Here is a 21,835-nt window from a genome sequence, read left to right as displayed (position 1 = left end):
TAATAGGTCAACAGTTAGGCTGTGATACATTTCACAAGTCTGAACACCACAAAAACCACAAGAAGAAAAGTTACTGCTTTACCTTTTCCCTTTTTTTTTCTCCTTCCCTTTATTACCTTTTGTTCTTTTTCACCTTTCCTTGCCTGGCTTCATCTCCCCTCTTCTCTCCAAGTTCTTCTTCAACATTTCTTTTTTCTTTTTTCTTTTTCTTTTTTCTTTTTATTTTTTTTTCTTTTTTCTTTTTTCTTTTTTCTTTTTTCTTTTTCCTTTTTCCTTTTTTCCTTTTTTATCTTTTTTAAATTCTTATTTTTTTCTTGTCCTTTTTTTCATTCCTTTTTCTTTTCCTTTCCCTTTTGTTTTTTTCCTTCTTTTCATTTTTCCTTTTTCTCTTATTTTCTCAATTTTCAAGAAAACCAGCAAACTACAATTGGGTTAAAAGTTGCATACCACAAAAAAAGCAAACAGTAGGCCTTGATGAAGATCCTAATGCCCCCAAGAGCAGCACAGGCACAAATATGGAATCCTCAATGAAATAACACAGATGTGAGCTCAGAAATTGTTCCCAAGTTTAACCTCATGGTTTACCTTAGAAGTTCAGAAAGTGAGATCCACATAATACTTTCTAATTTCTACCATGTGTGATTGCCTACGTGGTGTTGGTTTCTCCTGTCTTTCTCCAGCTGCTGACCTGTGTTTTAAAATGATAGCTAAAAATACATGAGTACTTTCCTACGCCTTTTTCCATGTAAGCCATTGCTGGAATCGTCACTGGGATGTTATGTGACAGACACAGGAGCAGGTGATGCCTGTCAGTAGGAATAGCAGCCTGCATGACAATGTCTGTATGAAAAGGTTTTCCGTACTATGCGTTACCTCTCGCTCTGTTGTTTTAGCATGTTTTCTCTTGGCAGTTTCGCAAGGTGCTTTCTTGTTTGCTTTGGAGATGTGTTTAAACCAAAGGCAGCAATTGTGTCAGTAGCTTGTGGTGCCAGAGAATACCAAGACTTTCTGAAAACATTGCTTCTAGTTTAGGATGCCTCTAGCTCTCCTGTAATAGATTCAGCTGTAGAGAAGAGAGAAGAACATGTTCTGCATAAGGTAGGACTTTCTCTAGTACTTTGGCTTTTCTTCTTCCTTTAGAAAAAATAATCACCAACAGATATTAAGAGCATTCATAATTTTTCCCACTTTACCTTCTATCTAACCTGGGCAGGACCAAGTTGTGTTTCAGAGATCAGTAAGAGAATCTCATTGAAAAAAAAAGACTGAACCTATAAAGCACCCTTTCTGCAGCTGTTGGGGTGAGCAGTGCCTTGGCCATCATTTCACTGAACACACTCAAAAGGCCTGTGCATTGTTTTGAGTGGGCAGAGCTGCTCCTGGTTGTCCTCCTTATCTAGGGGCAGATTGTTGGACCAAACACCTCACAGAGCCAGGCAGTGATGAGATGCCCAGGGATGAGGGAGGCTATGAGATGCAGGACCTTGCACACACCAGTTCATGGCCATTTCCCCAGAGCCTACCAACAGTAAGACAGACCAATCCATTGATTTCTGACAACTTTTACAGGTTGGACAGTGTTTTCAATTTGTTTCTTGTTTTTTGATGAGGCCTCCATAGTGCTGTTTTCTTCTGCCCATTCCACTGTCCCTGCAACAGCCAGTCCTTTGGGCTGCCAGAGTGTCTAAAATGATGATCAGTTACTTAGCATGAAATTCAGGATCAGGAGACAGGGCCTTCTCTTTTGCACACCAGAGACATTAAACCAGAAAATCCTACAACCGTATGCTTTTAGCAAATGCCATGGGATGCCACCACACCCTGCTACTGAGCAGCATCTGGAACCCTAACAGAATGGAAAACTTGGAGTGCACTGGTGCAGGAGGCAGCGGGCAGGTCTGGGAAAGAGTGCCAGCTCCTCTCCCTTGGCACCTCAGCTCTCCTCCTCTCACAACACAGGGGTGTCCACTGCAGAGGTTTCTCTGGGACAGGCCAGCCAGCAGGATAGGGTTGCACTGCTGCCCATTAGCATAGTAGGCTGTTACCACTCTGATGCTGCCTGTGATAAGTGTCCCCAAAGAACCTATAAATAAGTAACTAAGCAGCCCGTCTTATGCATCCTAAGTATTTGTGGGCCAAGAAGACAGGAAACTTTTGAAGGTGGCTTTGCCTCCTCTGCAGGACTTTGCAGTCTGTCCTCCAGACACTGAAAACCATGTAGCAGCAGTTCCATAAACCAGTAGCACATTGAGGCACATCACATACATTAAAAAGATTGGAAACCAAAATTCCTCTCCAGAGGAAGAGAGGGAGATAAAGTACGTGTTAGACCATTTTGCAGGATCAGGGAGGAGCCCAAGTGTCTGCCTCATCATATGGCATAGCTCACAGTGCTGGGAAGTGAATTCTGCTGGCACAGGGTTCCCCCATGCATGGGGATTACCTGTCTGGATACTGCCAGTGGGATTAGAACTGACTTTGTAGTTGATACAGAGGTGACTATATTTCATTGATAGATGACATAGTTTAAGAGGCACAAGATGCAATTTGGGAAAAGACAGTAAGGAAAAATTAGGGATGATGAATTAGCCTGCTGAGAATGGTGGTCATGCTCCCAAACATGAGGCACTTACTTAGGCCTCCTTCCTTGAGGGGAAACCAAGTTGTTTTCCAAACACTAGGTTAAAGCAGATTTACCACTACCTTCATTTTCTGAGGTGGACTCAGAATTCAGTGTCATTGTACCACTGCCCTTGCACAGAATGCATTTCAGATTTACATGGTCACGATGGTCATTTGCAGGTGACGTCATCTTGGAAGAACTGCAGATGCCCTAAATAGGTGCCATAGCTGTTTGTTCATTTTCTGCTGCTGGCTGGTGAATATGGATCAAACACTCAACCCATGCAACATGTCTTGGTACTTAAGGCAATGCAGTATTCCCACAAATGCTACATTTCAGATGGCATCCTGTAATAACACTCTAACATGGAAAAGGAAATCCCTGAATAGAGCTCACTTGTAGTGTATTTTAACGAAGTTGTTTGAATTTTATAGCTCATATGTGATTAATTACTGTGAATATTCCTAGCAGAGAGGGTTTGATCTTCTTCCCTTCACAGTCAATAGTAGTTTGGCTATGTTGAAAGCAAGACTAGTCCGTATTTTACTGTGGCCATTTATAGCTCCAAAGCAGTCCTGAAGGGAGGGGTAAGCAGGGCATCTGGTTCCACTGCTGTTCTGAGAGATCAGAGATGACCCTAAAGCACATTGGTTGATGGCCCCACGTGTTTTTCTGAATACACCAGATACTAGTTAGGGAGGAGAGGGATGGCAATCTTGAAGTTAAAATATCAGCAGACTTGCTAGGAGAGGGAATGAAGCTGGATATTTTTAGTGAATTATACTCTGAATTCTGGTTCTTTCTTTATTCTGAAAATTCCCATAGCTGGTACAAATGAGCTTCTTGGTGTAACATAGAAGCTTTGTCTCCTTGGCTGTGGTCAATTTGGTAAGGGAAAGGGTGGATGATACCACCTGTGCAATGCTGAAATGGGGTCACTCCCTATCAAAACCTACAAGGTATTGTTTTTCACATTAGACATGGGCCAGTTGTCAGGCATTTTTCTTTTATTGGCCTTTAAAAATACCCACAAAGTCATTATAAATAGACTTTCTTCCATTCAAGATGGCAAATGCATCTGTCTGCTGAAGGATGTAATTTTCAATATGTGCACTTGAAATGCAGCCAAATGGAATCCAAATGTCACAACCCAACTGGACAAGGACCAGCCCCTCACTTTGCAAACAGCCTTCATAATATTGCACTGAGGGGCCAGGTCCAGTTTCTTTCAGAGACCATGGGGTGCCAGCTGCTGGGGCACAGCTGGGCCTTCCCCACCCTTTGAGCTTGACACTCCCTAAAGCATGAGTGTCTTTGCTGCCTTTCTTCATTTTCTACATGTGGACTTAATTTAAAGAATGTTTTATTCCACTTCTGCTTATCAAAATTAATCCCCTGCGGGTATGCAGGCTGCATTCTGTTCATGAAGCTATTTCACTGAATGGTGAAGTACCCCTCCAGCTTCTCATGGTGTCAGAAAGCTGACACCTCTTGATTCTTCCCTCCTAGACCCATCTATTGTTATTGACTTCAAGCTCCAGCTTTTGTGCTGAGTTCAGTATTTTATTTAGTAACAGATCCACACCAATTAAAGCATTGCCTAAATCCCCAGCTGTCCGAGGGCCTGATTCTTCAAACAAGCAAAGGTCCAACATACCACCCCTCTTCCTCCAGATTAAAAGAGGTTGTAGTCAAGGGACATTGCCAGGGTTACTATTGTGGTGATAGCCTTCACAAAGCAGATTTAAGAGCATAGTCCTGATGTGGGATTTGAATGCTATCAAAAAGCAAATAACAGCAACCCCATTGTTGTTTGTTTTAGGTTTTTTTTAAATTCTTGGGAGGTATCTACTGACTTCTAACCTGTACCAATAGTAAAAGCCATCAGTGGAACATTTGGCCTCTCAGCCTCAATATTTTGTTTTAATGGTTATAAACCAGAGACAGAACCATGGTTTCCTACTAACTGCAATCTCATCATATTTATCTTTGCCTACATTTTACCTAGAAGGAAAGGAAAATACCTTCAGTGTTGCCCTCACTTTAGAACATGGTAATTCTAAATGAGGGAGAGAGGAGATGCAGTGACCCCAACTAGCATTGCTTGCTTCCCTAAGTGCTTCCACTGCCCACAAAACACAGAAGAAAGAGCAGGTGGTGCTGTGTGGGACAAAGCCCTCACACTCCTGCTACATCATGCATCATGAAGCTTGTTGAGCACTTTGCATGCTTTTTAACAGGCCACTAACATCAACTCTCTTTGAGAAGTTCTACATTTAAGTGTTTTTTTTTCCCATTTCATGCGTAGCAGCATGCCATTAAAGCAAAGTAAGAAGGTAGTGACAATGTTGACAACTTGAAAAGACATTTATGTTTTCTCTTGCACAGCACCAAAAGCGCACACTTCTGTGGAGATAATAAGATGCTTATAGACCCTCTGGTGCTGAAGAAGAAGCTCAATAGGATGGCAACAGAGCCAGGAGCCTTTGCTGTTCTCAGCAGTCTGCTGCTATACGTCACCGAGCTCGCGGCCGGGGATCCACAGATCAGCAACAAGAGGACAAAATGGGCAGAAGGTAAAGAAAACCAGGTGAGCTCTAACCAGCCATGTCCAGATCCAATCAGGGTTCAATATCCAACCAGATTTCAGCTCTTGAGGTCCAGGTTTCTAAACAACAATCGTGAGCCGTACACCAAGAAGAGAAGAGAAGTTGGCAAACTGGTCATTAAAGAGAAGATGTGGGCGAGCAGGACTGGTAACAAGCTAGACAGAAGTAGAGACAGGAAGGGAGATGGAAAAGCAGTGGAGGAGGATGCAGATGTAACACCCAGTGAGAGGGCAAGATGGAGTAGCGTGACTGGAAAAAACACAGTGAAGAACATCCTGAAGAAATTTTTAGCTGCTGAAGAAAAAGAAGCCAAGGAGAAGTCTCCCAGCTGGAAAAAGAAGGGAACAAACAGCAGTTTGCCAAAAATAGTCAACAAGAATTCAGTCTTGTCCAAACTGAAGGAGCAGTTTGAACAAAGCACTCTCTGCTCAGCTGCAGAGGTGAAAGCATCACTCTTGCGCAAAGGTGAGAGAAAGACTAAAAACTTCCCCAGCAGAAAAGCTATTCATAAGCCTGAGGTCAGAGTGCTGCGCATGGCAGCAATGACAGCCACAGGTATAAAGAGTCCAGAGTCACAAAATTTAGTGTGCTCTGTGGTCCCAGTGCCCAGACTCAGCATGGCTACCAAAATTAACCATCCTTGGAGCTGGTCGAAAAATAATGCCACAAAGCAGCCTTTTGGTCACGCCACACTACTGATGGAAAAGGAGGGATCCAGCAGAGATCACGGAGAGAACAAAACACTGGCAAATGCAGCACAGGACAGGGAGGACAAAGAAGAGTTACTGGTGGCACCAGGGGCCATGTCAGATGTGAAGGACTGTGCTGAGGCTAAAATAGATTCCACAAAACAGGGACCCAACTTTCATCTTGTTCTAGATAACTCTTCAATTATGCATAAAAACAAAGCTCTTGCAAACTGCATTCCTCCCTTACCTGAATGTGGTCTAGACTGTGACAGGACTAACACGCCAGCTGGGCCTGACATATCTTCACTATTGGGAATTACCAATGCTCTGCAACATGTTAAGGAAGACAGCCCACCTTCTGACTCACCTGACTATAGCACAGCTGAAGAATCCCATGAACAAAGTCCTCAGGATACTAAACCAGGAGAGATTCCTGAAATATCTCTGTATGTATACTGTTCAGACGAAGATGACACAGAGCTCACAGAGCCAGAAAAGGATCCTTTCTTTCCAGGCCAAAAATGTTTTCCAGAGCAGAAAGTACTGGAAAACATTCTGCCATTTTACTCTCCAAAATTTTCAGCATCTTGTGAACTTGAGTCTTCCATGGATGATAGACAGCTGACTGTCCTAACACCAGCTTCTGGCACAAAGCCACCAATAGAGGCGCTGGATTTAAGAGTCAAATGTTCAAAGGAAGCCAAAAAAGAAGCAACATTTCACAGTGAAGACAAAAAGTCTTCTAGCAAAAATGATAGTGATGTCCCAAACATAGAGGAGGAGGAGGAGAATAAGACACCCAACAGCCAAATGCAAAATGGATTAAAAACTATGCAGGCTCAGCCTCCTCAAGTGTATTTTAGCTCACAAAATAACTTTAATGTTTCTAATGGGGACATGCCAGTTCCAGATGCAAATCAGAACAAACCTACACTCTTCTCAGATGAGAGCCTGGAGCCAAAGCCTGGTGCTGCAGAGGAGGAGGACACCTCTTCTTTGGAAAAGATACTGAGCCCTTTGCCAGGTGACCTTGTGAAGCATAGTTTCTTTATTTCAGAAGATTTTGGGCAGGACAACTTATCTTCATCAAATGAAGTGATGAATCACTCAAACAACCAAGCCCTGCAAAGGAGTTCCTTAACTGACCTGGAGACCTGCCACAAGCCATCTGAATCTTTCATTGAGCATGAAGAGGGCACTGCAGATGAGATGCCCTGGTCTGACTCTGAGGCATGGCAGTCACCCTTGTCAATCCCTTTACCAATATCAATGAGTGGGATTGCAGGACAAAGTATCCATCAGACTCTTGGAAATCCTCCAGCACTTTCACCTATTGATCTGATGGGACAGGGAGCTGGTGCTGTGGGACATGAGCATGACAGCCATGGCTGTGAGAAGCATCCACAAGCCCTTTCAGATGAGCTGACAGATGGTGGGGATGACACAATGGGGAAGAAGAAAACTATGTTTGATTTTAAGAACCAAGCACGATTTCCAGATCATGCAACAGAAAATGAAAACTCTACAGACAAAGAGACAAATTCATGTCAGAGACTTGAGAACTGTCTTTCACATTCAACCACAAAGCCAGGAAAACGTGACAATAAAACCACACTATCAGGAAATCCCCTACTACCCTTGGAGAAGAGCCAAACACCAATATTAGATGATACCAAAAAGCATGGATGTGATATGCTAGAAGAGAACCCAATTCCTTCATCAACTGCATTGGTCTCAAATCAAAAGAAGGATGCAAAAAGTAGAAATAAAATATCTGAATACACAAGGGATAAGCTCTTCTCCTCAGATGATGACATGAAGCATGAAAGTGATAGGATGGAGAGAGAGGAGAAAGAAGAGATAAATGTCTTGCATAAATTTGAGGAGGAACAAGTATTTACACCAAATGATTCTGTGGACTATGATAATAACTCTTCAAAGGAAAATGATGCTCATAGTCCTCAAACATCCCAGTTACCTTCATCAGAGAATGATACTAACATTCAAGGAGTGAAAAATACTGGACGGAGTTTGGAGCATCTAGCATCTCCAAGAGATTTGGTGAAACACAAACATGATATGACAGGCGATGAAAACATCTATTGCAATAATAGGAAAAAACATCTGGACTCATCAGATGAGCCAATGAAACATACAAATGACAGTGAAGAGCTAGAAAACCTTGAGTCAGACTTCCACAATTATTCAGTGCCACCAAGAAATACAACAAGGCAGGACAGTAAGATGGCTGATGAGGACTTTACTGCTCTAGAGACACAGAAACAGATGTCACCAGGTGACCTTGTAAAGCCTGAAACTGAGCCAGACAAAAAAGAGACTAAACATACCTCTGAGAAGTTCCAGTCACCTTCTTCAAACAATGTGCCAAATTGTCATGACAGAAGTTCTTCAGGAGAGAGGAAGCAAAAGATACCAGAAGCGGAAGACACTGGATCACCTGAAACAGAGGTAGTAAAAGAGGATATTGAGCAGCAGTTTTCTGGGAAGCACCAGCTACCTCCATCAAGAAAATCAGAAATGGATGAGCAAAATATTCCAGGAGACAAACAGCAAATGAGATTTGAAGATTTTCTGACACCTGATACAAATACTGCAAAAGAGAAAGACAGAATTCCAAGTTCCAGGAAGTATCCATCAGTACCACCAGAAACATTGGTTAAGCCTCAAGAAAAAATTACTCCAGAACAAAAGCAAAAAACATCAGATTCTTCAGGTTTTAAGAAGCCTAGTACTAATTATGTAAAAGAAAAGGATGGAGATCCAAATTCTGAGAAGCTGCCTTCTTCAAAAGAAGTGCTGAAGCCTCAAGAAAAAAGCACTTCAGGAGACAGGAAGCAAAAGAAACCAGCAGGAGAGGACACCAGGTCACCTGAAGAAAAGGCTGTAAAAGAGAAAGATAAATACCAAGGTTCTGGGAACCATCCATTACCTCCATTAAGTAAATTACTGAAGCCTGAGAAAAATATTCCAGGAGGAGAAAAACCACAAACTGTATCAGAAACTTTTACAAAGACTAATGCAAATGCTCTAAAAGATAAAAGCAAAGATCCATCTGCTGGGATGTGCCAGTCCCCACACCCAAATTTGCCTGTGAAGTCTCAAGAAAATAATGACACAACCAAAAAGGAGCATTTGCCACCACCACATGATGAAAAGCCAACATATAAAGCTGGTAGTCCAGAAAAGAATAGTGAACCTGAGAGAAGAGAGAAATACCAGCTAGGCTCTTCAGCTCAATCAGAGAGGCACAGCATTGATGGCTCAAGACAGGAGAGCCCTGTGGATGATTTCAGAAACTATCAATCTCCATTGCCAAGCAATGGCATAAACTGTCAAAGCAGTGTTGCCCCAAAAGAGACCAGTTTGTCTAATACAGAGAAATCCCCCAAATCATCTTCATCATTACATGTTGCATCAAAAGATGAGGTAAATCCTACTGGAAGCAGGGAAAAGCAGCCTGGATTTAAGAAGTACAAAGCACTCTCGTCAAAGACGTTGGTGGGGCATGAGAAAGATGCTGCTGAAAGGGAGGGGAGCAGGCAGGCAGCTGGCAAAACAAGTGAGAAAAAAGCAGAGCTGGAGGACTGCTCCAAAGTAACACCATTCTCAAAATACACAGTGGAAAGCTACAGTGAAGGATCCTTAGATTCAGCTTTCAAACCATTGATCATTAGAGTAACTGACACATTTAAACATCACAGCTAAAAATTACAGCTACAGCTTAGGCAAGAACTTACGACAGATCATGCTACCGATTCACTTGATCTTTCTTTTCTCCTTTTTTCTCCAGGGCATTATATTATCATTTTTTAATCACAAGGACATTGAAGTGCATATATCAGAGATAGGGTTTTTTTCTTTCTTAAACATTAGCCTGAAGACATGAATTAAATTAATCACTGCAAGTGAATTAGCTAATCACTGAATTAATCATCAGTTTATAAATTAAATATGAGAAGGGCTTTGAGATCAGCGTGAATTCAGCCCTGCTTCAAATTCTCCTTGCTAACTAATGGGCTTTGTTTGTAACAAAGACAACTGTTCAGGCTGAACTCTATTTGTATTTACTTGTTCTAATGAAACTCTGCTAGTACTTCTTTCAGGAATAGTGGTAGGCAGTATAGTTTTAATTATGTCAAAAAGCACTTGTTCTAAGCTCTGCCTTTTCACAGATTAGCAGGAACTGTTGATCTATTGCTGCACTGAGTGACACTGTTAGCAGAAGTAGTGAGGGAAGGAGGGGAATGCTTCATTTATCTGCAGAAAAATCCTCAAAGGACATTGATGGTACAAGGGGATTTACCGCAAATGCAAATGGTCAGCCTCATTAATATTAATATTGGAAAAATTGTGATTTTACCTCCTCTGAAGCTATTTGCACTCTGTCCACACACACTGTATGCATTATTGCTGTAAAAGTATGCCATTTCAAGAGGTTCTTAATTACTGCAAATGAATATGCAACAAGTGTAAGAGCTCAAAAAAGCTCAATGCTGAAAGGCCATGAGGACAAGGTAAGCCAGAGGGGCTCAACACTTTGACATAGCAATTCAGCTTTTCCTGGGACATCTGTCCCATTCCAAATGCTGGGGCACACAGACATGAGGCAGGTGTCTCAGCTCACATTTAAAGTCTTAGAAAGTTTTTATTTTACAATGCAATGTGAAACAGAGCAGTAAAAAGCAGCCAGTGTCACTGAATCCTACTAATGGGGTATGAATTTTTGTGTTTACAATAATAGCATCTTCTGCAAAAGGTTTGTGTTTGATGAACATTGTTCTGGAGAAGGGAGGGCAGGGTTGCTGCCTGGGGTGTCTTTGTAAAGCTGTGACAGACAGGACGTCTCACAGTGCCAGCTCTCCCATACGCAAGTTTAGCCTAGCATTTAAACAGCACATTCGTATTAAAACTTACTGTGGAGGAACCTAAAGGCATATCCTAAGGACTCAACTTCAGCAGGAGAGAGGGTTCATACAAACAAGGCCCTGCTTCCCTGTGGCAGTGAATTCCCTAGCATTTTTATGATGCTCTCCATAACCACCCTCTGCAGCTGAGGGCTGGCTGTTCCTTAAGCCCAGGTTGGCAGAATGCCCCCACCCACTGCCATCAAGAGACTGAGGACAAGAACAGGCTGGCAGCAAGCTGAGATCAAACCCATTTGTCAGCACAATGCACACGAGTCACATATGTGACAACAGTGCTGGCCCAGTCGGGGACATTGCTGGGAGGAAGTGGGAATGTGAACATCATGTCTTCTGACCACTGAAGAGGCTTAAACTTTGATTTCATTTTCCTTCCCAACCTGCCAAGAATTAGGCTTTCTGGCATACAGAGGGTCACAAAATAAAAAATGTATTGGTATATCATACCAGTGCTCAAAAACTGAAATAGATTTTATTGGAGATACAACACTGCCCGTGCACACAGGGGTTTACTTCGCCCACCAAACTTTTATAAGCTGGGAACAGTAAAGGCCACTTTGTACTAAGCCAAAAGCACAATTTACTTTTTATTGTCCATAATTTCACTTCACATTTGAGAAAAGTCCTTACAGCATGGAGCATTTGCACCAGACTTGAATAATAAATTCTCTATTAGCTGTCTTCTTCTGCCTGCACAGGAATATCACAGAGTCATAGAATCGTTGTGGTTGGAAAAGATTTCTAAGAGTATTGTGTCTACCCATTACCAGCACCACCAAGTCCACCACTAAAACATGTCCCTAAGCATCACATCCACATATTTTTTGAACCCTTCCAGGGATGGTGGCTCCACCATTTCCCTGTGCAGCCTGTGCCAATCCCTGACACTCATTTTGGTGAAGGAAGCTGTCCTAATATCCAATCTAAACCTCCCCCAGCACAACTTGAGGCCATCTCCTCTTGTCCATTGCTTGTTACCTGGGAGAAGAGACCAACACAAACCTCACTAAAACCTCCTTTCAAGCAGTTGTAGAGAGTGATGAGGTCCCTTCCTCAGTTTCCTTTTCTCTAGGCCAAACACCCTCAGCAGATCCTCATCAGTCTTGTGCTCCAGACCCTTCACCAGCTCCATTGCTCTTCTCTGGACATGCTCCAGCCCCACAATGTCCTTCTTGTAGCAAGAAGCCCAAAACTGAGCATAGGATTTGAGGTGTGCCCTCCCCAGTGCTGAGTGCAGGGGGACAACCCCTGCCCTGGTCCTGCAGGCCACACTATTGCTGATCCAGGCCAGGTGCCCCTGGCCTCCTTGGGCACCTGGGCACTGCTGCCTCATGTTCAGTCCCAGATCCTTTTCTTCCAGGCACCTTTCCAGCCTCTCTGTCCTGTAGCACTGCCTGGGGTTATTGTGACCCAAAGGCAGGAGCCAGCACTTTGCCTTGATGAACCTCACACCACTTGATCTCAGCCCATCGATCCAGCCTGTCCAGACCCCTCTGCAGAGCCTTCCTGCCCTCCAGCAGATCAACACTCCTGCCCAGCTTGGTGGCACCCAGGAACTGACTCACAGCAGGCTCAATCCCCACATCCAGATCATTGATAAAGGTATTAAACAGAACTGGACCCGGTACTGAGTCCTGGGGAACATCACAGGTGACCAGACACCAGATGGATGCAACTCCATTCACCCTCAGCCTCTGGGCCTGGCCATCCCTCTTGTTTTTTAGCCAGCAAACAGTTCACCCATCCTAGCCAAGAGCAGCCAAATCCTCCAGGTCAATGCTGTGGAAAATAGTGCCAAAGGCTTTATTAAGGTCGAGTTAGACAATATACTCAGTCTTTCCCTTATCCACTAGACAGGTCACCTTGTCATAGAGGGAGTTTTAACTAATCTTATTAGACTTTAATTATTCTAATTTTAAGCCATCTCAATTATTCTTTTCCTAACCTTTTAAAAGAAACTGGGGGGGGGACTTTGCCCCTTATTCCCACCTGGGAATATAGTAATATTTCTGTAACAAACTGTAAACTCTGTAACAAATTGAAGTTCTTGTCTCTGCCAGAAAGTTAGACAAATATTAAGCAGGTACTTCTCAGCAGAGCTTGTCCTTTTCACACCAGGAGGCCCTTAAGTCTTTCATTTTACACCTGCCTTGTTTGCTTTTCTCAACAGAGATGCAACACTAGCAGACTAAGATCCAGCATCCTGTGTTCAGGGTAAGCCAGGCAGAGTCATCTTGTGGGGGTCAACTTTTAGGTTGCGGCATGCCTCAATCTCTGCTGGTAAAATAAAACATCCATCCAAGTCAAATGACCCTCCCCAAAGTACACTTAAAACCTGACATATATTTGCATTAAATGTATCCTTATGGGTAAAGCCTCACTTAAGGAAATCACTTCATGCTGGGAGTTAGCACACTTAATCCTTCAGGAAAGAAGAGAGCAAGGCCATAAAAATTCCAGTGATGATGGAGCAGTAGAAGACCGGTGTGCCTTGCAGTAAACAAGTCACTACAGACCATGTGGGCAGGAAATTTAGCACTGGTGATAAGCAAAGAAATGCCAGAAATGAGTATTTCAGAAAGAAAACTAGTTTGAGGAATGATATATTAATCTATGCAAATGGTGCCAGGTGTGCAAATGGTCAGGCTTGAACTCTTATTAGACCCTTTCTGACACAAAACAGTTTCATTCCCAGTGTCCAGTAGTCCTTCATAAATTTTTTACCCCCAGGAGCAGAGCCCTTCTGTCCCTGCTATCCTCTAGGCATATCTCCACTTCATCACAGGAGAGGCAGTGAACAGAGCCCTCCTAGCTGCTGTTTCAATTTATCTGACCTAATAACAGATACTTTTGAGGCATCTGCCAGCACATCTCTTTGCTTTTGTGGTTCTGGACAATGGGTGTAATTCTATGCAGTTCTGTTCCTTTTCCAGACTACAGCCCTATGTTTTACTAATACAGTTCTCAAGGCAAGCATCTCTCAAGGTCACTGGAGAAATTATATCCTCAGCCTATACTAAATGTAACAGTAATTTTTTTTAGAAATGGTTTCTTAAGGCCCTGGCTTAGCTATAGACACAGATACACAATCACAACCAGGCCAGAAACAGGGAATATAAAAAAACCCCAAAGCCCAGGTAGACAAGGTTTTTCAAGGTCCTTCTATGGTGGGAAATTTGAATATGAAGAAATTTTGAAATTTCATATTTTTATGGAATTGGACTCTCATGGAAAGAGATTTTTTAAGGAGACTGAGCAAAATTAATGACAATATTATTGCTTCAAGCATAGGTCCATTGCTTTGGTATCTCCGAAGTGAAGCTTTCCAGAAGTTTTTGAATAAAAGAGGCATTTAGGGGGAGTCCAGACACTGAGCTGGAGCTGGGGTACTTGAAGGATCCCATCTGCAGAAGCAGGTCTGAGGGGGACTCAGTAACTAGTGGTGCATAGAGACTGAGGCAGCAGAGAAGACAGGCAGGCTCCCAGCACCAGCCGTCAGTAAAGTCCTTCAGACTTTTTTATGTCCTCTCTAATTAGGCCATAGTCAAATCTCAGAACAAATTCAACTGCCCCCGGGATGTGCCTCTCTCTCCCTCCATCTCCTGCAGCAACACAGTCCTTGATTTAGGTGTTTGGGGCTGACTGGGATAAACCCAGGCCTCAGAATCCCAGGTTTGCAAAGAGACAATCACTTTCTCCAAAAGTTTCATGAAGTTTCATGATGCCTATATTTCTGGGACTTCAGGTCATAGGAGAGCTCAGAGCGCCATAGGAGAGCTTCCCCTCCCCCCAGTTCAGAAAGGGATGCTCAGCCATGCTGGATGAGTATTGTCTCTATATAACAAAGATATTTTTCTTTCTTTTTTAAGTTGATTTTTTTTCATTAATTTCAGATTTTAAAAGGGCACATAAAGCATAGCTATTCCCAGCCCAAAAAAGCCCAAATCTTATGAAAGTTTACCCCATGGAAGAACAGAGGCCAGTGCTGTATCATGAGAAACAACTGGTCCACTACAGTGTCAGGAAATGTGTCACTGCTTTCACCCAGACATCAAAACCAGGAAGAAATAGTTGTCCTGGTAGTACCATCTGATTCCAAATTGTTCAAGTGAAATTAAAAAAAAAAATTAACGAGTGTGCACTCTTGGCTATGAAGTGTATAACTCAGTAATTGATCGGCACCTTCTTCAGTTGGATAACCTTTAACACATCACACATGACAAAAAAGATAGAGACCAAGACCTTAAGTTGTACTTTTTGACTCAGGTTTCCCCCTTTATACTATTTTGGAGCTGATAAAAGAAGAAAGCACTAAAGAGAACAGAAGAGATCTCATATCCCAGCACACAGGACTACTCTGCATCTGTCCCAGGCACAATACGCTGCAGATGAAATCTGGGCTGCTGACAGTAGAAATGCCCCACCTAATGGTTGAATTTGTAAAGCGGGATGCAGGCAAGCAGTGGTGAAAGCAGAGGAAAAATAGTGCCAGAAATAGTAGGAAAACATTTCTTCTCTTATTCCTGTGCACTATGGACACCATCCAAAAGAAGTTTGTCTGGTTGATCAGAGAAACCTGACAAGTAATAGCCGGGATTCTTACAGGTTTTGGGGCAGGGGGTTTCTCTGGAACACTAAAGTAAATCTCTGTTACCTGAGAAATGAGCACAGGGTTATGTATTATCAGAAAAATATTTTAACTATTGCACTCAAAATGCAGTTCCCAAATTTTAGTAGGTCCTGTGAGCCTTATTTCTCCTTTTCATTTCTATAAACTTATTTTTATAGAATTTAAATATTTTTCACTCCTTGATGAGAATTTAGGAAAAATAGGGAGAGAAGAAAGCTTGCTAGGTATCTGCTTTCCTGCCAACTAAAATATTTTTTGTATACTGAATAACCAAAGAATCAGCAGGTCAGTATTTTACCTCTTTTGACCTGAAAGACCTGAAACAGTTTAGGGAATTGCTACACACTTCCTTTTACTGTACTTGGTGGTAACATCAATGTGCCCTCAGTTGTAGATGCAAGAATAACTGTGTAAAATGGTGAGATTTTCATTTGGCAAACAAGCACTACAGCAGGCTCTCAGTGATGCTTGTCACGCGACAGCAGAAATGTACTGCCAGGGGGAAGAATCACTGGGAAATAAAGCCATAAAAATCTATGGTGCATTGAACTGCTTATCCTCAAAAAGCCACCAAATAGCTGTCATGGGCTCTCTTTTAAAAAATTGATATTGACCTCGAATATCCAAAAAGGGGTATCTTATCACAGATCTGATTTTTGGGGAAAGTGCTCAGCATTTGCTCTCTGAAAACCAAGATTCTTTCATAAGATGCCTCATGGCAGGCAACCAAAGCCCCTTCTAAATAAAATGCCCTCGATTCCAGAAATGCAGCAGTTTCATGGGTCTCTACTTGCCCCTGCACCTACAAAAGAAAAGCATGTGAGCAAAAGAATTGGTGTGCAGAGACAGCCATCTCCCTGCACCCCCAAAGGGAATGCAGCCAGTGCCATGCTTTTACCACAAAGAATTTCAACTACTTTCTGCAGGCTACACACCATTTTGATCTGAACAACAGCATTTGCTGCAGTTTCTGGTTGAGATGCAATCTAAATAGTAGGTGAACCCTTCCCATCACTGTACTTCCCAAGACTTCTGGAAGGAATCAAAGAAAGAAGCCTTTTGGACACTTTAGAGCACATCCTTCTCAAGAAACCTTGTGAAGTCAAATTACACCATCAGAGTGAAATCCTTGTGCCCCTTGGGATCTGTACCAATACAATGGACTATCAAAAGGCAGCTCTGGATTGCTAACCCAGTTACTGAGATCTTTCTTCTCAGGAATGGGAACAGTGCAGGCAGCAGTGACCCAAACACCCAAATAAGGTCCCACCAAATATCTCTCAACTCTAACTGTCTCCAAGCTCCAGGACACTTATTGCAGAAGACCAGAAATTCCCAAAAGACATCTTCTTTATTAATTACTTTAAATTACACACATAATGTGACAAGAAAGTCTCTACCATTGTCATGCCATACAGATTTCTCAATAAAAATGTTTTCCTCCTCAGAGGGTTCCTTATTTGTACCACTGAGTCTTCTTTGTGTGTTGAGAAGATTAAAATAGTAAAAGCATATAAAATAATAACCTCGTATTCATTCTGTCATTATCAGGGAAGGAGCATGAAAAATAAAGACAAGCAGCACCTGTAAATGTCTCATCAGTATACAAACTGTTTTCCCTATGCCTGAGAGAGCTGGTGCATGCCAAGTTTCATGTGACAGCTGGGAATAGGTAGAAAATACGGAACATTAATTACACAAATGGCATGGTTTTGAAAAGAGCTCAGCAAATTATATTTTCTGCAGCTTGTTCCCTGCTGGCTCCTGAGATATGGGAAAGGGGAAAACTGTGTCAGGGAGGTGACTCTGGCTACTGAAATAGGAGCAGTAATGGGCTAAGGACCAGGTTGGTTGGACCAGCTTCCTCCTACACTGCCCATAGAGGGGGGTGGCTGGCCAGAGCTGCACCACCTGACACGACTGCCTGCCTTGCCTTTGCTTGGGGAGGGCAGTTTTTAAATGTACACCTGAAACAGACCCGGTGCTGTGGCAGGGCTGGATCAGGTTTGGCTACCTGTGGTTCAAGGCTGGCAAGAGAAGTCAGTAATCTGGTGACCAAATCAGTATGTTAGAACCATGGAAAGGCCTCAAAGGACACTCCTTTGAGGAAAATAGCTTTTACTGCTGAGATTTCCAGATGCAGTCCTCCCCAGAACAGGAAACTCCAGCAAAACAAAACCTTTGGACATGGACATACAGTTAGCCACTGACAGCCCAGTGTGACCAGCAGGCATTCCAGCCCTGCCTGCTGCTCAGCCAGAGCATTTGGGCAAACCTGGGGCTAGTCTGTGAGGAGCAAACCTGGGGAGACCCCCGACACTTGCTCTGGGCCTTTGTTCTAAGGGCTGTGTGTAAACTGTGTGGGAACACAATTCCCAGAAGGAGCATGTATGAAGCTGGATTTAACTAAGGATTAAAAGAAGCAGACTTGTCAAAGTACCCCATGAAACCAAATACTTAAGCTCAATGAGGTTCTAAGAAAATATAATGAAAATACAGTTAAGCCATGATTTTGCCTCCCCAGTGCAGTAAGGCTTTCTGATGTCAAAAGAATCAGTCTTGATCTATGCCTGGCTTCTCCCCCTGTGCTGGGGGAATGAATGACTCTTCCCCTCACTGTGTCTATACACTTCTTTGTCTATACAGTTCTTTGGGTCAAGCCAGTTTGCAACAAGTGTATGTATTCAGATGTGCTACCCTTCTGACTGCAACCCAGAGCTTACCTGATGTTTCCAGGCCATGTGAAAATCCAGTCTGAATACTATTTTCTGTTAACTTCAGTCCCCTGTTTTCAGAATTCACCTGGGAGCAGATACATGGCAGAGGTACAACCTCTGGGTGCTTCCCTTTCAACAAGCTAACACTGAGGCTTAGTTTTTGAATTAAAAATTTGGTTCAGTCTTCTTTAAATATTTTTTTAAAAATAAGGGGACACTGCTCTCCAATGTATACCACCAGTGCTCAACTCTAGGCAGATGGAAATGCAAAATCAGGTCTTTATGTATGCTTTCTTCTTTAGAAACCCAGGTTTAAATGAAAAATCATCTCAGCTTAGAGATAGTTTTATTCAAAATGGGGGGGAAACTGAGTTTGCTTCAGTTTCCTCTTGGGGTTTTTTTTGAGGGCTGAATGGAAACATTACTAAGAAAATGAAATATTTTCTTTAGGTTTTGACTTTCTATGATTAATTGGATGCAACTGACATTCAAGAGCACTACAAAATAACCACTGAAATAAGGTAAATATCCTCCTTAAGATTTATTTCAAATAGAAAAACGCATTCCATTAATATTCTTCCAGCCTGACAAAGAAAGTTCAACTTCCTGAAACACTATGTTTTAGTATCTTTAGAAAATAAAACATGTTCTCATGGCAAAAATATGCTTATGAAACAGTGTGTTCTAATCAAAACCGTGTTTCATAGGACAAAAGAGTGATGATTTGTAGTAGCTGGGGGAGGGTGTTAAGGCCTGGGCTGGGAAGCTGTTCTCTCTCCTTGCAGCTGAGACCAGACATGAGTTAATAAGGGTAGGAGAAGCCTGCTGCAGAAGAACATGAAATCTAATTTTTTTACATTTTTAAGAAATCCACTGGGACAGGATTAACCTCAAGAGACAGACGCTCTAAACTTCTTTGGGATAACACCCAGAGAGTGATTTCCTTTTGTTAAAAGGGGCACAAAAGAAGAGGAAATCATAAGACCACCATAAGCAAGGTGTCCCTGAGTTTGTGGGGCTGTTTCTTCTCTGTCCCTGGCGAGTTGTCTCACTGGCCTGCAGATGGCGAGTTTGCCATGTGGAGATGTGTCTTTGCGGACAAGGAAAAGCCCTGCATCCTTAAGGGAGTATGGAAACAAATTCTGCCTGAGGATGATAGCTAAGAGTTAACTCTTCACCCAAGAGTTCTCCCACAATGCTTCGTTTTGTGTGCATGAGCAGCTGTTCACCAGGCAGGAGGGAAGATGGTGATATCAATACTTCAGCTGATCATTAAACATTACTCTTTGTAATGGAAATAGGGATCTTTACTACCCACTTCAGCAAGCACAGCCCACAGCACAAAATCACTAAGACCGCTCTTCCAGGAGGTGAAACAACATTACATGATGATGATCTGATCATTTTCTGGTCCCCCTAGTCTTTAGTAATACACAGACATGAATTAAGAGATACCCATAGTGACTGATTTCAAAGATCCCACAGCAAGGTCCAAGATTAAGACTCAAGCAATGACTTGCAGTGTTACTGATCTCTGTGCCACAATGAGTTAAATTCTCTAGAGTTCAAGAATTTTGAGTCTGGGCCCCACTGAATCGTGACATCTTTCTAGAAAAATATGTTTTTCATATCTATTTTTTCAAAATCCATGTTTGTGTTTAAAACTCATCTGGATTCCTTCACCAGTTCACGAAAGAAAAATTATAAATGCTTCACAAAAGTAAAAATTAGATGTTGCAAAGAGTAATTTTAATAGACAAAAGAATATATATTTTTTCCTCACTGCTCACATGGAAACTCTGCAAAGCTCATCCTGTGACACATGCATTTCTTATTGCTGGCTTCCCTCTCTACCTTTCTATTTTCCTACTTTTCCCCTTACATTTCTGTCTTGTTCAAGGGCTGCAAAATGAGACTGGAACATGAATCATGTGTTTCCAAGAAACATAGAGAACTTGCTCTCTGGGACAAATTTTCCCGTTATTGTTCAATAAAGACTCCTGAGCCTTCCCAAGAGCCTCATGAGAAAGAATTTCTTTCCAACATGCAGCTGCTCATTAATTCCTGGGAAAACCCTGAAAACAAAGAGAGTTTTCAGTAACATAGTAATCTTTCCCTTCTGAAGTTTCACTGCTATTTTTTTTAAAGAAAACACTCATAGACATTAAAAAATGCCAACATTTTGAACATGCTATTTTGATCAGCTACACATATGCACACATCTACTGCATTCTGGCAGCAGATCTCAAATTTGGTGACAATTGGGTGCTCAAAGAACTAAAATTCTGGGGGGAGCGGAGAAAGCTTTTCCACCCCTCCTGTGCTCTAGGGCTGTACTCACTCATCCTTGGATACCTTGGGATTTTCCTCTCTGCCACCACTCCAGCTGCAGGAGGAGCCTGGTAAGGAAGGCCAAGTCCTCTGCACCTTGGAGCCCTGGGCAGCACAAGGGACAGGCAGCTGCTGCTGCTGCTACAAAGCGGGTAGCAGCATCCACTCTGACATTTCCAGCATGGCAGAAGGATATCTGGCACTCAGCTATCACACCACAGAAGCACAGCAAACAAACCAGGCTCTTATATTTGTACTAGGGCTGAGCTCTGCCATCATCTTCATCTCTACAAGCCACAAGACCATAAGAGATGTGTTCTGTAATGCAGCCCTGATCCAAAACCTTGTACAAACACCAGCCTCCTCTTGCTCTGCCACTGTCACCACTGTCCCCCAGCTGCCCATGGGAATGGGTGGGTTTTGCTAGAACCTGGACACATACATGAGTATATACATTCATATAGATGAGTGTATTTGCCCATGGCTTTCCCCCTGCTCATCCAACTCCCAGTGCTGCAGGGCTGCTGCCATGACAGGAGCTGTCCTGGGGCTGCTGCCCGGCTGCTCTCCATGACAATGAGCAGCTCTGGAGCACAGAAGAGTGTGGAAGCTTCCTACAGTACCAGGGAAGGAGGAATGCACAGCAAAGGCTGTGGTAACAAAGAAGAAACCTTGATTTATGCCCAGAAGAGCACGTTTCTGGCAAGAGCAGCACTTGGTAACTCCTCCCTCCAGCAATCCAGAGGCCCTATTTTGTTCCTAGTTTTTAATAGCTTATCTTTGACCCCACAACAGCTTGTGAGTCCTATGGGCAAAGCTAAGGGGAGCAGAGGCAACACCATAGCATATTTCACCAGCCTGGGGGCATTCCCTTTGCTCACAGAGCACTTTTTGGCTGATAAAACACAGCAGTTTTGGCTGACTAAACCTCCTTTCCTTGCTGCAAGACCTTTTATGTCATTACCTCTGCCTTTCCTGATGTACACAGGACTTCCAGGTTCAGCTGACAGTGAAGTTGCCACAGGGACTTAGGAGTTCCAGATCACAAAGGTCTTAAAGCCCTATTACCACTTGGCACAGAGTGTACTTCTATATTTTATAGGATGGAAATCCTTCAACTCCTTTTCCAGATTATTACTGTGGACAAAAATAATCCCACTTTGTTGTCATTTAGATGATGTGGTTGTGCAGGATTGAAAGGAAGTAGAGACTCAGTATTGCAACACTGGCAATATCTCTCTAAGAAGAGCACTGGCTCCTTCACCTCACACAAACTATTTTTGGAGCCCCTCC

At 42.8% G+C, this 21,835-nt stretch overlaps 1 protein-coding gene across 1 annotated transcript; it reads left to right on the top strand.

Moving 5' to 3' along the window:
- Nucleotides 1–168: 168 nt before the first annotated feature.
- Nucleotides 169–16,953, top strand: LOC109022541. The gene is made up of 2 exons (XM_033513079.1): nt 169–2,919; nt 5,012–16,953. The coding sequence occupies exons 1-2, from the start codon at nt 2,885–2,887 to the stop codon at nt 9,645–9,647; spliced, it is 4,671 nt and encodes a 1,556-aa protein (XP_033368970.1). The 5' UTR covers nt 169–2,884; the 3' UTR covers nt 9,648–16,953.
- Nucleotides 16,954–21,835: the final 4,882 nt, after the last annotated feature.

Source organism: Parus major, chromosome 1 (assembly GCF_001522545.3).
Source record: "Parus major isolate Abel chromosome 1, Parus_major1.1, whole genome shotgun sequence".
In the NCBI taxonomy this organism is placed as follows: Eukaryota; Metazoa; Chordata; class Aves; order Passeriformes; family Paridae; genus Parus; species Parus major.
Note: the sequence above shows the minus strand (reverse complement) of the source record. Positions and strands in the feature narration are given on the sequence as shown.

Excerpts from the sequence above, each read along its gene's own strand:
- LOC109022541 (XM_033513079.1), top strand. The coding sequence starts at position 2,885 with ATGGATCAAACACTCAACCCATGCAACATGTCTTG. Across the intron at positions 2,920-5,011 it reads AACCCATGCAACATGTCTTG|CACCAAAAGCGCACACTTCT; the intron begins GTACTTAAGGCA and ends TCTCTTGCACAG.